General features: G+C 37.4%; 1 protein-coding gene across 1 annotated transcript in view; it reads right to left on the bottom strand.

Moving 5' to 3' along the window:
* Positions 1–12,785: 12,785 nt before the first annotated feature.
* Positions 12,786–17,289, bottom strand: part of Vwc2l (von Willebrand factor C domain containing 2 like) — a 149,281-nt gene continuing 144,777 nt past the window's right edge. The window contains exon 4 of the mRNA XM_010616031.2: positions 12,786–16,058. Coding sequence (XP_010614333.1) covers positions 15,910–16,058 — 149 coding nt within the window. The 3' untranslated portion in view covers positions 12,786–15,909. The remainder of the gene's footprint in view (positions 16,059–17,289) is intronic.

Genomic DNA, 17,289 nt, shown 5'->3' with positions numbered 1-17,289 from the left:
TTTTTAGACTCCCAGTGGTTTCCTCACACCTGCAGGCTGAAGTGTAGCTTCTGAGTGGCACTTTCAAAATCCTTGCTGACTTGGCTTCCACCTACCTCGCTGGCTTCATTGCTTAGTCTAGGGGAACCTTGTGGAGCCCCACATAGAGGCTATTGTGTCTTTACTCATACATAGCATTCCTTTAGCTGTATCCCTCTGCATTTGATTAGCCATTTCCCATCCTTCAAGATTGAACATCTTTACTGCAGAAACCCCTCTCTGAAACCCAATTTGAAATAGTAAATGAACTTCTATGCTTCCTCACTTCCTACCAAACCTCTATGTATTGAAATTTTACTGACAATGTTTGTCTCTCCTTCAGTGGACTATAAGGCTTTTGAGAAAAAGACTCTTTTGTATTCATCTTTGCATCCACAATATCAAGCCCAACACCTTCCTTGTGGTAAATAATTAAGAATTCTTATTAAATTGTCGAGTTGAATTAATGCACTCAATTGTTCTATGTAAGATTTCCTTTCCTTTGCCTGAGAGTTTTGGATAATTGGGTAGATTACTGGAAAAATCTTGGAATTATTTATAATTGTGATGCTCTCTGCATCATCTGGACATTGAAAATAGGTTTTAAGAGCAAGCATTGTGTTTTTTAAGGAATTTCTAATGCATAAACAAGAAAGTTTCAGCTCAGTTTTTTGAAGATGGTTGTACTTACAGGATTATAGATTGTTCCTATCATGTATAATGATATGAACTATAAATATGTTTGATATATTAGACATTTAGTTAATTTTATGTATAAATTATTGCTAATAATTGATATCTGACAGGTTAAGTCATTTATAGTTGGGAAGGCTCCTTCCCATGTTGGAATCCTCCTATATTGGGAAACAGTATCACAAAGGCCACATTAATGAGGTTACAAAGATTTATGTCTGTATTTTCTTCTATGCATTTTATAGTTTTAATTTTTATACTGAAATTTATGATTCATCTTTATATTTGTGTGTTTAATTTTTAGTTTCTTTTTAATGTTATATGTTTGATAACTAGATTCATCTTAGGAAATTAGTGCCTATACATATTGCACATCTATATTCTTAAAACATTTCAACCTATGTTCAACCTATCTTGAATTTGACCTGGAAATTCAAATGATATATCCAATGGACTACTGGAGAGAGATACTTAAATATCTTACTGTACCTTGTAACTCAACGTCTGAGATTAAACTCACTCTGTTTCCACAAACCCAACCTTGTTACCTTCCTGGACTTCCGGTCTCATTGAAGATAGATTGCCTTTCCCCTGTACTCTTATATTCAGCCAACTGCCAAGTCCTCATAATGATATTGCCTAACTTTAGTTCAAGTGGATTAGTTTTGTTTTATTCCCATGAACACACTCTAGAGTAAGGTTCTGCTCTCTTCTCTCCTCATTTCTCTCTCTCCAGCTGCCATCTCATCTTGATTCCACTTTACTGTCACTTTTCCCATATGCGTTTACCTGCTGTAGCTACATTCAGAATCCCGTCTCCAAGGGGAATAGTTGGCTATGCAGCTCTCCTTTTTAGACTCCCAGTGGTTTCCTCACACCTGCAGGCTGAAGTGTAGCTTCTGAGTGGCACTTTCAAAATCCTTGCTGACTTGGCTTCCACCTACCTCGCTGGCTTCATTGCTTAGTCTAGGGGAACCTTGTGGAGCCCCACATAGAGGCTATTGTGTCTTTACTCATACATAGCATTCCTTTAGCTGTATCCCTCTGCATTTGATTAGCCATTTCCCATCCTTCAAGATTGAACATCTTTACTGCAGAAACCCCTCTCTGAAACCCAATTTGAAATAGTAAATGAACTTCTATGCTTCCTCACTTCCTACCAAACCTCTATGTATTGAAATTTTACTGACAATGTTTGTCTCTCCTTCAGTGGACTATAAGGCTTTTGAGAAAAAGACTCTTTTGTATTCATCTTTGCATCCACAATATCAAGCCCAACACCTTCCTTGTGGTAAATAATTAAGAATTCTTATTAAATTGTCGAGTTGAATTAATGCACTCAATTGTTCTATGTAAGATTTCCTTTCCTTTGCCTGAGAGTTTTGGATAATTGGGTAGATTACTGGAAAAATCTTGGAATTATTTATAATTGTGATGCTCTCTGCATCATCTGGACATTGAAAATAGGTTTTAAGAGCAAGCATTGTGTTTTTTAAGGAAGTTCTAATGCATAAACAAGAAAGTTTCAGCTCAGTTTTTTGAAGATGGTTGTACTTACAGGATTATAGATTGTTCTTATCATGTATAATGATATGAACTATAAATATGTTTGATATATTAGACATTTAGTTAATTTTATGTATAAATTATTGCTAATAATTGATATCTGACAGGTTAAGTCATTTATAGTTGGGAAGGCTCCTTCCCATGTTGGAATCCTCCTCACTGCTGAAGAAATCTCAGAATAGAACAATGTTTTGACTTTATTATCATAGATGCCAGATCAGAACATCATTTGGTTATGTGGTTGGTCTATAATCATGAAGAGTGTACTCAGAATGTCCTCTTCTGCATTACTTAGGAAGAAAGCCCACATGCTTTGTGTTAATGTGCACTTTGGTCATCTTAATAAATTTACTCATGTTTTAAGAATGTCAAAAGTAGAGGCCAAGTAGTCTAGTTTCTCTGAAGAAATAGCAGGCTAACATAAAAATGTACAACACAAAAGCACACAACATCATAACCAGCTTCCTTCTCTGTCAAATGATTCATCCTAAGTGTTTCTACTAATTGCGATGAAAAATGTGCATAATATAGGTCATTATAAAACTATCATTTTGATAGTGTAGATCTATTTGCCTGTGATGAGGTATTACAATGTGCTCTTTTCTAATTATATATATTTGTTTCACTGACTTTTTATTTATTTGATTCTTTTCACATCAAATCTTGAGCTGCTTGCCCTCCAATTTAAGGAAACTATGATACACATTTATTTTAATACCTCACATTTTCTTGGAGTTTGTTTGGAAAGACTTACATATCTCTCCTAAAATAGGAATATCAAGAAGGAAAGAAAAGACATGGGAGCACAATTAATCTTTTATTTTGAGAATGCTTGCAATATTTAGTTGTTTTTCTTTATCCACTTAATTGTTGAGATATTAACTGAGCATCTTCTGTGTCAGGGCCACTACTAAGTGCCTCACCCACTTAGAGTCTGATGGAGAGAACAACTTTCTTATTCTATGGGAATAATTGCTATGGTCTCATGGCTTTTTCAAGAAGACAGGTCAGAGTCATGGAAGACCACCATTAGTGACCGAGCCTGCTCTGTACATAAGGCTGGTGCCTCTAGTGGGGCGCTCAGAATTGAGGGAGGCGAGGCAGATAGCCAAGGTAGGAGCAGTGGTGGGGTGGGTCAAGGTGCTCCAGACAGATTTTAGGGCACAACACTGCTGCTGGAAAGAGCTGTCCTCAGATCCCCAAGGTCTCCAGTGACCCCACCCTGAGGACCTAATGCTTCTTTTGTCTATTTCAGAAGTGACCTTTCTGAGCTCACTTGTCAGGGCAAGTGGCTTCCTTTTCTAGGCCAGTAAACGATTTTACTGAAGAGTAAAAGGAGCAAGTGATAAAGAAATCCATTTAGAAGCAATAAAATTCTATCGTGACTGACAAGCCCTCTTCTTCCAAACTAGAAACCCAGCCTCACTCCTCTGCTTCCCTCTGCTTAGAAGTAGCTACTTACATAGGAATCCAATAAATTTCCCAATTAAGATGTTATTAAATTCTTAGAAAAGGATAGAAGTGTTGCAGAGATACCCCCTCATTCATAATCTCCAAAGTTTGGTGGAATTTCAATTTTTTAACATTAATAGTTACAGTTTGCCTTGGAAATGCAGGGGTATAACTAGGTCAATAAAATTACGTTCCACTTTCTCCCAGGGAAAAAAAGATGAAGGTGAATCTCACAAGTGAAATGTTGAGTGAAAGATATCAAGTTCAAAAAGATGCACACAGTATGATTCTATTTACAAATTGTTTCCGAACTTAAGCTGTTAGAAGTTCAGCTATTCCTGGTGGAGTTATCCTTGGTAGTGGTGAGGATGTAGACTAGGAAGGGCACATGGAGACTTCTGAAGTGCTAGCGCTCCCCACTATGCTATCAATACATTGTGGGTGCTTTTCTGTAACCATAGCATAATTCAATAAAATGTTTTAAAATATTAATTTAATCTCATGTTCATCATGGTATTATTCAGAATAGATAAGATGTAAAAATAACCTACATGTTCATTAATAGATGAGTGGATAAAGAAAATGTGGTGTGTGCTTATAATGGAATCTAATTCACTTTTACAAAAGAAAGAAATATTGTAACATACAGCATAGAAGGACTTTGAGGACATTATGCTAAGTGAAAGAAACCAGTCACACAATGCAAATACTGCATGATTCCTCTCTCACAGGAGGCAGCTAACAGTGAAATTCACAGACTCAAAGAGGAAAATAGTGCTTGCAGGAGATGAGGAAAAGGAAAGTGGGGAGTTCTTTTAGGAAAATACCAAGAATCGAAAGAATCATACCACAGTGATATTTGCGCACCCATGTTTATAGCGGCACAGTTTGTAATAGCTAAAACTTGGAAACAGCCCAAATGTCTATCACTACTGACTGTATGAAGATGTGTTTTTTTAAAAAAAAATAAAATGGAGTACAACTCAGCCATAAAGAATGAGATACTAGAAACATTTGTAGCTAAATGGATACACATTAAGGCCATACTCTTAAGTGAAACAAATAGGACATATACGTGTAAATACCAAATAGTTTCTCTGGTGTGAGAAACTGGAAGTGTAATTAAGGTTCCAAAGGTAGAATAGGTAAGGTGAAATAAGAAGATATGGCCCAAAGGGGAGGGGAAGTTGGGAGGGGGAGATGGGAGGGGTAGCTGCAGGGAAAGGAATACATATGAGAAAAGAACAAAATGGAAACAATGTCTTGTAAATAGTGAAGGGTGGAGAGATGGAAAGGAGGGCAGTGGGATGGGGAGAAAAATAACAACCAAGATGCATCATGTAAAGGTACAAATTCCCAATGATGAATGCCATCATATTCAATACCTAAAATGTACCAATAAATTTAATTAATTAAGAAAAGGGAAGTGGGGAGTTACTAATCAGTGGTCATAAAGCTTCTGTTAAGCAAAATTGATATACTGTTAAGTTTTTGCGGTATAAGAGTATGCCTATAATAAAAAATACTATGCAGTACACTCAAGAGGGTGAATCTCATGTTGTGTTCTTATGACAATAAAATAAAAAGATATCCACTTAGTATAAATTATTTACATAGAAAAGAAGCACATATGGCCTTGCTGGGTTTGTAGCTCAGTGGTAGAGTGTTTGTGTAGCATGCATGAGGCCCAAGGTTCAATCCCTGGCCCTGAAAAAAGTGACTGACAATATTTATGAAGCCACTAAGATGTGAATATTTCCAATGACCCAGTTTATTTGACCCTGCCCAATAGACATAAATGGAGTCTCAGAGCAGGTTAGTTTGGGCCAGATAGTTCAATTCAACCTCAGTTCTGATGATATTAAATATGCAATTTTTCAAATTATCCAGTTTTCAAAATTTGTATTTTATTGCCTATCTAAGAAGAGGATTAGAGAATATGTTTCTTGTTGTATTTCAATGCCAGCATGATGTATTTCCAATATGCCCTTTTATTTCTCTGGGAGACAGCTAAAGAAGTGATATGGTGCTATATTCTCAGCCTACATGCTGTGGATTTATACATCCTGAAATATAGATTATATGGTAAACAAAGAGTATTTTTCTGAGTTGACATTATTTCAATAGGCATATGGGTTTGATGACTAGCTTTCCATTTCCTCCAAGTGCAAATCAATGGGGTGGAATATGTGATTACAGATGTTCTAGTTTTACTTCTACAAGTGCAAAGAGGGAAATGTATCATTGCACGCTACATTGGTGTTGTGGAATATCATAATTCTGTGCACCTCCCCCATTTTTAAGTTATTTTATATTCCTTTCAGATGCATCATTTCATCATTTCACAGCAGTAGTGCTGTGAGCCTGGCCTCCTGCTTATCAGAGGACAGCTGATTCCAAGAGGTTTTCTAAAAAATGAACACCCGGCTGGGGTGTTTTACCAAAGTGATTATAGACTGCTCACTCTGGAGTCTTGGTAGCCAGGGGCCTGGCTGCTGATAAAAATAGTTTTGATGTAGGGAAGGGAGTAAGAAATGGAATGTTTTTTGGCTCTTTTCTCATTTATAAGTGGTGCAGGGACCTCTCATACGACTGTGTCTTTCTAAAGTGTGCCTTGTACTCAATAACTCGTGAACTAGAAGGGGCAGATGGGTATCCAAAGCGAATCAAGCACTTAAAGTTAACACTGCAGAATACTTGTCAGACTGAAAAACCAGGCAACTGAGTATTGAGAACTTGGGACTTTGCCAGGTTCTCTGAGGCACTGAAAGCAGTAGCCCATCAGAACACTCCCCTCCACTGCATGTGTGTAGTATTTGTCCGTCTGAATCACAGGAGAGTTGTCTGTCCATCTCACCGGAGTGGCTCACTGCAAGGCCACATCCAGCAGTAAAGAGCACAGTGAATGCAAATAAAGTCTTCTCTAACAGGAAGGATTGTCTACTTGCAAACACCAAGCAAACAAAAAATGAAACAACAACAAAGCAAACAAACAAAAAACAACCACCGAAACAAAGAAAAAAGTAAACAAATAAAAAACCTGAACCATATGCTTACATTAATAGTTTGCAAATTTAATAGAAAATTTATACATTATTACTGCAATAATTTTAGATTCCATGGCACCTTGATTTTCACTCCCCTCTCAAACTTGCCTCTGCTCTTGGTATGCCTCCCTCTGAAATCAATGGGCCACATGAGCCACAAATGATTAGAGATGGGAAATTAAATCTATGAACAAGCAGAACTAATGAAATGCTTCACAGCAAAGCAAAGGTGGGCTAAGAATCTCTGTATGCTAAATAAGCCTGCAATTGTTAGGTGCAGGAGAGAAGCATGTACTCAGTAGATGGAGACATAGCAAGTATTTGATCTTAATGATACAGCATCAGTCCACCATAATATTTATAGCCTTTACATTTCTGTACATATATAGGTCTTGAGTATTTATACATAGATACAAATATACATATTTATGCACCTTTGACATTTTAATACATGTTATTTGAAAATTATATATCCTCCATTTATATACCAGTAACCTCTGTTAGACATCACCAGCTATCTTTTTTATATCTGCTTGTGAAATTACAACATGGGCAAATTCCCTACAATTGATTTCAAGAGAAGTCTTGCAGTTGAGCATGGTGGTGCATGCCTGTGATCCCAAATCTCTTGGAGACTGAGGCAGGAGGACTGTTGACTTTGAGCCTAGCCTGGTTAACATAGTGATTTAGTGGGACTCTTCTAAAAAAAATTAAAACCCTAAAAACCAACAAAACATTAAGGGCTCAGTATGAAGATCCTGGGTTCACGGGGGATTTAGCTCAGTGGTTATGCCGCCCACCTTGTAAGCGCAAGATCCCAAGTTCGATACCTGGTACAAAACAACAACAAAAACAACAACAACAAAAACAGTAGCCTGGGCAAAGATCCTGGTTCAATCCTCAGTAATACACACACACACACACACACACACGCACACACACACACAACTAGTATCAATTTTGGAAAGCACAAGATCATCCTTATATCATTTATAAATGCTTGAAAAGGGATCCTTGCTCCAAACTACATGTTTTGCTTGCTAACCAATGTTTTAACACTGCTCCCAGCCTTCTTTTCCATACCTAGCCAAGTACTAAGCAAGAGTTTGATAGGTAAGGCCAACAATATACAACCACTGAAGATACTATTACCCAAATTCCTACAGGGATGCAAGTTTTGATAAAAAGCAGTGAGCTTGGTACCTGAAGTGGATAGAGAAAAGGGGACTCCACTGGTCAATGAATTGACTACAAAGTAAATGCACAGACATCAACACAATGAGTGTCTCCTTCACACTATGGAGGTACCCATCTTTTCTTTAAAAAAAATGCTCCAGGCCTCTGACTCTGTGCCAGGGCATATATTTACTGATGTGAATGGATCTCCTTGTTAACAAGATGGGGCAGTTGCACGATCTCAGCTGTGTCAGCAGAATCGCTGCCTTCTAAACTCCAAGAGGGCATTGACCACTTTCTTCATTGCTCACCTGGCCTGTTTCTCTTTTAAAACTCAGAGAAGTTCCATCTTCCTGAAAGCCCTCCCATGGGCAAGGTTGATGCACTGCCTTCACCATGCTCCCCGTGTGCTTATTCCTACTTAGAGCACAGCACTTGGCTCTCTGTAGTTGCAGACCTGTCTTTGGTTTGTCCCACCAGACTGTACACTCCCCAAGGGTAGCAAAAATAAATGCATCATTTAGTTTAACCACAGTGCCTACTTTCCTAGCTGGTAAGCTTTTTTAAATATAAATGAATAAACCTTGTAATTTATATAATAGATAAAATAAAAAATAGCTTGTAAGGATTTATTTAGCTATAAGATAACTAAAGAAAGTTCTGGAAAATTTAAGCATATATTAATATAACCTGTTTTTTTTTATTTTTGGGTTTGTTTTTTTTTTTTGTATAAGGAATCAAACTCAGGTCCTTGTACTTGCAAGGCAGGCAGCAGAACCACTGAACTAAATCCCCAGCAGTATAACACATTTTTAAAGCTTAGATCTGCTTTTTCTGAATTAAAAAAGTAGTTGTAATACTTTTCTTGACATTCCAGGCCCATAGTATTTGCATGATAAACTTGCAGTGAAGGAATTTTATAGTTTAGACTTTTGAGCTATAATTAAAAATGCTGCAGAAAATGGTGACTTCTGAAATAGCTACCAAGTCATCAGGAAAGTAGGTGGTTGAGGGGAACTATTGGTTGGAAGCCAAGCAAACCTGCCTGTGTGGATGCCTTTCCCTTGAGATGATGGCTACTGGAAACCAGAGAAAGACCTTTCAACAAGATTAAAGAGATGCTATTAATTGCTATCGATCATGGGTCAACAAATTAAATTGCATCTGCAAGTGCGTCTCTGAAAGGTCTAAATGAGAAATGCAGTTCATGGGTCTGGCTGATCCAATGTTGTGATTAATTAAAAAGAAAATGAAACAACTCCCAGCACAAAGGCCATCTACATGCAAATAATATATAAATATAGTATGTAATATATAGTATATAATACTTAATATGTAGTAATAGTATGTGTAATAGGATAAAATTTAATGTGCAATGTATGATATAGAATACCATATAATATATAATATGGGATAAAGTTAAGCATCCTAGAAGTCTCAAATTGGAAGTTTTTCCCAATTTGCTATTTCACCCTATTTATGGTGATGGCCACAGCAGACAAAATCCTGTTGAATAATAGTAAAGCTAACATCTTGTATTCTAAAGGGGCAAGAATGAGAGGGGTGTTGGGAACTTATAAGCAATTCCTATTATAGCATACAGATAAATTCTGGTATGAGATTAATAATTTCTACCAATTAGTAAAAATAATCCAGTTATTCTTGCCCCTTTCAACTGATTTATATCTCAAGAATATGATGAAAAGCTAAACATATGACCAGTGGGAGCTTTCGCTATTCAAGGTGCATTTATTCAAAACCAAGGTGAGAATATCACTGGCAAATAGAAACTGAGTAGGCTGCCGTGGAGGCAAGTATATGTGAAGATCACCCTAAATATCTGATATATTGTTAGCATATTCAGCACAATGTGCTGAAGTAAGGTCATGTGGCACCTGAAATAAAACATAGCTTTCACGTCATTGACTGTTGTTACTGACATCAATGTCCTTCTAATCTCTTGAGCTAGCTATGTGAATGTTTTGATCCTTGAATCTCCATTTGATCCTCTGTGCAGTCTTGTTGTCCCAGCTGCACTGTTTGAGTTTCACCCAATATGAGAAAAGATCCTCTTTATTTTTTTTTTTCCGGGTTGTTGTAATTGTCTCCCATTAGTGTCTCCACCTCTCTCCAGATTCCATTTCATCCTTCCCTCTGCTGTCAGAATGATTTTTGAGACATAAATATGATACCTTATTACTTGATGCCAATTAATTCACAGTATTGGGAAAAACCAAAACCAATTTTCTTAGCAAGATTTTCTAGGTCTTAACAATTGGGTTTTCTTCACAGACACATCTCTCCCTATGTACCTTCATCTCTAGCCTCACAATGATATCAGACCTGATGTTTATCACATGCAAAATACACTATTCAGTTTTTTTGTCCTGCAATATCAGTCCATGAATACCTGCCCAACTTATACCTAAGCCACAAAATCCAAATCCTTCTCAGATTACCCATATCTGTTGTATTTACAGCCGTCCCAGTAGTGACAGGTAATGTGTTATAGGGTCTTCTTATGTGCGAGCCCTATCCTAACATATTTTATGAGTATTATTCTGTTTAATATTACCAACCCTCTGATAAAAAGACTGGTTCTGAGTGTGCCCGAGAAAAGCCCCAAAGCCTCTTTGGCCCTCAGTGTTCCAGTCAGAAAAATGGAAAAACCAGTCCATAATTTCATGGTTTATGATATTGGTTGAACTAATGAATGAATGTCATCATCTCATGGAGAAGGATCACTGCAGTGTCTGACAGAAGAAATTCGAGAAATAGTAGTCAAACTTTATATCCAAATTCCTCCCCTACCATACCCACTTCATGTATCTATTTGTTTTGAAAAATTTAAAGCTCAAACTTAATTATAAAATCATGGCTTTTTGAAAGTACTCTTCACAAAAGCTAGTTTGTACATATGAGTATGGAGGTGTTTTAAAGCAGAGTTTGGGATTAAAAAAAGCTATGAGTTGAACATTCTCAAAAGTTAAAAAGAAAGCCATCATGCCATTATTGCAATTGAAAATATTTAGAACATAAAAGAAAATTTGAGTCTTTAAAATTAAATGAAAGAAATGCAGATTGATATATTTAGCTTTTATTTTGTGAAAGGCACCGCCTGCATCTTGTTCATGGAAAGAACAATATGGTGTTCAGGTGTGTAACGTGGAGCGGAGAGAATCTGGTGTTTATACAGGCAGGACAGTGTGAAGCTCACTGAGAAGAGTTTTACTGCAATTTCAGGTATAAATACCCTTTGATCATAGAAACATGTGAGTCTGTTGACTCAGAGCTACCATCTTGTCTTTCAAAGTCATGAAAATATACTTCTTTAAATAAATAATATTCCCAGCGTAACACCTTTGAGGACAATGAATCGGGACTCTGTCTTTGTCTGTAGCTTTCTCTCTAGCGATTTGAGGTGCCTTTTGCTTGGGTTTGAATCAAACTGTAAACAGTCCTTTACAACAGACAGAGAGTCAAGAAGTAGGTGCAGGGGAAATTGAAACACAAGAAAGTCTAATCTTATTTTAAGAAGATGTTGGTGGAAAAGTGTGAATCTTCGTCTTTGGGGACACAGGGTTGATGTTTTCTTTGTGCTTGGTTTTATTGTTTATTCCTCTAACAACTCAGAAAATGATGGCAATTTATAAAATATTGTTCAGTTTTGCTATGCACAGGCAGTCTGTCTAAAGGAGAGAGAAAGCAGTGTGGTCTTCTCCCTGAGGAAAGCTTACCCACAGAGAAAGCATTCTCCCTTGAGCATTGGCCACCAACCATGACTCTTGCTCTAGGGCTTTTTCTTTACCCTTAGAAGTCAATTGGTGCTAAGCATCAGGTTCTAGGAGGCAGTTTAACATGAAGTGTTAAAAAAATAATATTTCTAAGACAAACCCTCGAATAATAATAACAAACCCTGGATTCTGTTAAGAGTGTGTAACTGTGGTTGGCAGAGCTCAAAATCTTTGAATTTAGGAGGCACAACAGCCAGATAAATTGTTATGGATGGTTTAGATCATGTAAAATCCTTTCTCTTTTTATCAAATTTAAGACATTTGAATATGGATTAGTTATTAGATGATATTAAGGAATTATTAATTTCATTAGGTTTGGTGGTATATAACAGTATGGTTTTGTACAAAAATATCACTTTAAAAAAAAGATGGTTACTACCAGTTGCAGGGATAAAATAATATGATACTTGATATTTGTTTTAAAGAAAAGGGAAGGAAAGAATAAATGAAGTATTATGCGAGATGTTGATGACTATTGAATCTGAGCAATGGGTAAATGGAGGATTCTTACACCGTTTTCTTGCTTTTTATGCATTAAAACTTTTATAAGAAATTCCTGCTTTGCCACTCCATAACCCATGCACTTGAACAGAGCACTTAACCTCTCCATGTTGTGATTTTCTCCAGAGCAAAGTAGAGCCAATATGAGTTCCTCTCTCGTAGGACGCAGTGTGGATTGAACATGATTCTATGGGTTCAGAGCTTAGTCCAACTGCTGACGAGGGAGAACACTCAATAATTATAGGTTTTCATTAGTACTGAGTATGTACATGGTGTCAGGAAAGATTTTTTCCTGTAATTCTCACTTTTGTTGCTTGTTTATTTGAGTTCTTCTCTAATCCCTGAGTCAGCCTTGCCTGAGAAAATGAAAATATGCACAAATCCTAAAACTAGTGCTTAATTCTCATTGGGTAAAGCTGCAATGATACCTGTAATTTCAGATGACAGAAGACACCAAAAGTTAGTCTCTCCATAATAAGGGTGGGAAGAAGAGAAATTTTGGGAAGAAAAATATGCCACAAACAATGTTCTCCGGTTAACACACTTTATATTTAACAAAATAATTTTTTAATAATATATTCTTTTACACATCAAATATTGTTGCTAGAGTCCCCTTTTTACAGTTTAGTGTTTAGGTTTTTTTTCTCACTAGTTTTCAGGCACACCATTTTTCAAAGATTTAAACTGAATCATTTTTTAATAGGCATCAGCTGACAAACAGGATGTTGATCCCTTATTTAAACATAGCTGTAGTTAAAGTGGAGAACCAAAGGCAGAGAAGAAATGAAAATACAGGGGTGACAGGATGGCTGCAAACAAAGCCTTCAAAGGAAAATATAGCAGATGAGACCAGAACTCTGTTGTTCATAGTTTGGAAAGAATTTCTCAATGACCTGGGTAGAAGGAAGTTGTAAAATGTTTATTGGTTTATGAGAAATTCTGTCACAGTATAGGTTCATCTCTCCCTAAAGGGGGAAAAATGTCAGTGCTACAAAGTCTTAAAGGAAACACTTGTAGTAAAAATAAAAAACAAAACAAAAAATCCCAAACCTAAGAAGAACAACAATAAAACTCCCTCTCTCTAGCTGGTAACAGAGGCCACTGAGCAGTTACTTCCTGTAAACTCTCTGAAGAGTGTGTCTTGATGGATGTTATTCTCCATTCCAGTAAATTCTTGCTGTAACTACCACTGTGCAAAGACTTTGATGCAAGATTTCTGTACCTCTTGCCAGTTGCACTTTCTTTTTGTTTTCTAGAAAGGACACAGTAACTCCTGAATAATAGATAAGGTACTATGCTACATGGCTCTATTAATGATATTTTCTGAGTTTCAAACCTTATTCCTGTCATTAATTATTATTATTATTATTTCTTTCCAAGAGTGTGGATTTTTGAAGCTGGTAACAGGCAACCTCAGGGCAAAGAAAGTTCTATAATACGTCTCTGTCTAGACACAAGCTGAAGTGTGGAATGCCTTTACTTTTGAGTGCAGGCATAAATCATGCAGAACTGTTCATGAATGATTCATGACTGTCTATATGATGTATCCATGGTGGCAACCGAAAGGCACCAACCTTGCAGCGAATTGGTGTTCTAAGGGAAGGCGGCAGGATGTTCTTCCTCACGGTGGCACCGGCATGGCTATTTGTATCATAACAAGCACAGTGTGCAAAAAAGTGTCAACACATTAATTTTGGAAATGACAACTCTTTCTTGATGGCAGGAGACATTTCTGGGGAGGAGAGGTTGATAATTTTAAGTGAAAAACCAGTTCTTGAGACTAGAAACTGGAGTTCTGAGGATGGACCTATAGTGTTAGAAGCATCCCTCCCTATGGGGGAGATTGACTTTCAGGGCTGCTGTTTGTGTGTGGCCTGAAGGACTCCAGGGTTTATCAAAGCCACATATGAAGGCAGAGTTTGCCCAGTATGTCACCCTGGTGGAAAGTACTCTGTGACTATTCTAGATCAGTGCTTCTCAACCAGGTGAAGTTTTGTGCCTAGTCCTATCCTTTGAGGACATTTGGCACTATCTGGAGACATTTGGTTGCCATAATGGGAATTGCTAGTGGTACCTCGTGGGTAGAAGCTAGGATCCTGCTGCACATCCTAAAAATGTGTAAGATTTCCCCCTCCCCAACAAATGGATGATCTGGTGCCAAATGTCAATCTCACTAAGGGTGACACACCATGCTTTAAGAACACAGAACTCCACAGGAGCCCTGGCAAAGACCAGGTTGGGGTGAGACCAGAAAGAGAAAGAACACTGATAATGAAGACAACCTTAAAGTATCCTCAAGGACCCTGTTGGATCTGCACCAGGGTTTTTAGGACAGGGAGAGTGAAATAAGCGACTAACTAGGCCATGTGGTCTCAGAATTGTGAATTTTACACTTGAATCGAGGTGGCATCAGATACCCTGTGTATTTTTTTTTCTGTTACTATACTAGCAGCATTACCAGGGCAACCTTGAGACTCTTCAAAGGTTCACTTTAGTAGTTTAGTATCTAATATATACATTTAGAAAATGTTCAACAAATGGAACTGTATTGTGCAAGATTCACTCTACCCTAATCTTTAGTTGAAATCAGCACTTGAGGTGGAAAGAGTGTCCTGAATCTGGATTTTAGACTTAGGGCTGAGTGATTGTTACTGTAACATGGCAAACATAGTCCCGAACCATAAAAACCGCTCTATGTACTACTGGCTTTCAGTCAAATTGGAACTTGAAAGTCAGAAGTGTTGAAAAGTATTCAAATTCACAGTGGGGCTACTCACCCTGGTTCTGGTATTTATATTGCCTGGTGACAGAGTGGACTTACAGTGTGTTTAGTTATAAACCAAACACAAGTTCAGCATCATGAAAAGTAGTGGTGTTGAATGCTACTATTTCAAATACTGGTCTCTCTCTAGATTCTGTAGTCAAGCTCATGGTTTTCTTCACCTAGTCAATTTGATTGGCAGTTTCAAGGTTTTGTGTGGGAAATGTGTGGCTTGTAAGAATCAAATCAAGAACCCCCATGCAATGGACAAAGTATTGTTTCTGATCCAGCCCAGCAGAGGGTCTATCTATGTGTTTGCCCCTCTTTTCTTAGCTTACAGAGAATAATTCATTTCAGGGGAGCGATTGGCTGGATGCTCTTGTGTTTTCCTGCTGAGGAAAGATCCTTCCCACTGATGTTTCTTTACCCAACCCTTTTTTAAACACAACTCAGAATTTACTGTGCAGTCAAATCTGGCCATTTAGGCTCCAAAGGTGAAAAGAAAAATACTTCAAGAGAAGAATGCCAGGTGGGATGTACAGAAGAGGCAAATGGAATAATTTGGAGGATGGCAGGCTGGTAGGTGAGAGGCATCACCAGGAAAGGAGCCCGTGCAAGGCTATTTCTTTCTTTTGTTCCAGAAATCCAGTCATCAAGTCACCATCAAGAATTGGTAATTACAAAAGTGGTGTAGATAGATATATACTATATGTATTTTATATAGCAAGAGAAAAGGAGAGAAATTTTCTCTTAGTAAAATATTCACTTTTGTCAACCCTAAAAGGTTTTTGCTGGTGACCCTGTTGTAGCTGGCAGGAGTTTGTTTTTTGTTTTGTTTTGTGTTAAACATGTGCAGTGTAGAAGCCTCTCCTAAGAACTTGTCATTGGTTGGGAATTTGTCCTACACAGTCTGCTTGCCTTGGCATTCACGCTTTGAACACTGAGCGGGCTTCCACCAGTCCCCGTTGTGACAGTGACAGATGTTACATTCGTCCACTTTCACTTCAATGCCAGCCGGAATTATTGTAGTTCCTGCAAAGCAGTTTGGACCTGGAACACACACATGCATTGATTAGTGGATTAAATCTAGGAAGCTCCCTGTTCTCCCTCCCATGTCCCTCCCCCAAAGAATAATCCCACCCATAAGCCATGAGTGAATAGGTCAGCTATGCTCATCATCAAGGATCTTTCTAGCCAGCCCCATTAAATTCAAACTCTCAACCCTACTACCCTTTGCACACACCTCATGTTTCTCATGTATATTACATATATATATATATATTTCAAAAGGTGACAATGTTAAAGAATCTCATTGACTGCTTACTTAATATGTGCAATTTTCTAAATGAAAGTTCTAAAGATTAAATTGTATTTGTTTTGTTGTCCGAGGTGGAAAGGCTGCCAGAATGTACCCTGAAATATGAGTGGATGATTGGCAAGCTCTGAATCTTGTAGTGGTCCCCATGGCTGGTCCTCTCCCTTGCAGGGTTGGTGAGAGAAAACAAACTCATTCATTCCCCAGATCCAGCACCTCTGAGCCCAGTTCCTGGAATCACCAGCTTGTTTCTTGATAACAATGAATAATTCATGCCTGGATGATTTATTCATGTCCCCAAACAAGCTTTGTTAGAGGTTCATTTGATTTTTATAAATGGAGTACTTTTAATCTGTTGGCTTTTTTTAAAAAAAAGAATGACCCAAATGGTTGGGTTTTGAAAGTCAGCAGGAATTTTATTTTATTTTCTCACATAAAGAGAAGCTTTGCTGCAAATGTTATTTATTCATTATAGATGGACATTTAAAAAATTCACCAATCTGTTTTTACTTATCTGCCCTCCTCTCTCTCTTTCTCTCTTCCTTCCTTCTTTCTTTCTTTCTTTCTTTCTTTCTTTCTTTCTTTCTTTCTTTCTTTCTTTCTTTCTTTCCTTCTTTCTTTCTTTCCATTCTTTTTGCTTTAAACCCTCCTGATGTAGAAGGCTACTCACCCTCTTTCTGGTATTTATATTGCCTATAGCAATGTTACTATTCAATATTAGTAGATATCATTTCCCAAATTCAAATGCAATAAAAAATTACACTTCAATATTCAAAGGAATAATAGTGTGGTGGTACAAATTGCTGGTTTCTAAAAATAATTTCATATTGACTCCAAAGTACATACACATTTGAGCAAAGAGAGGAAGCATTGAGTTATGTCTATTAGTGATTTATTAATCTAGTATTTCTGCCCACATGCGATAAACATTACAAAACAATATGGCAGCACCCACTTTCACTTTCT

This window comes from Fukomys damarensis, unplaced genomic scaffold, assembly GCF_012274545.1.
Source record: "Fukomys damarensis isolate Sample0158 unplaced genomic scaffold, DMR_v1.0_HiC HiC_scaffold_16, whole genome shotgun sequence".
NCBI classification, from domain to species: domain Eukaryota; kingdom Metazoa; phylum Chordata; class Mammalia; order Rodentia; family Bathyergidae; genus Fukomys; species Fukomys damarensis.
This window is presented reverse-complemented; position numbering and strand designations above follow the sequence as displayed.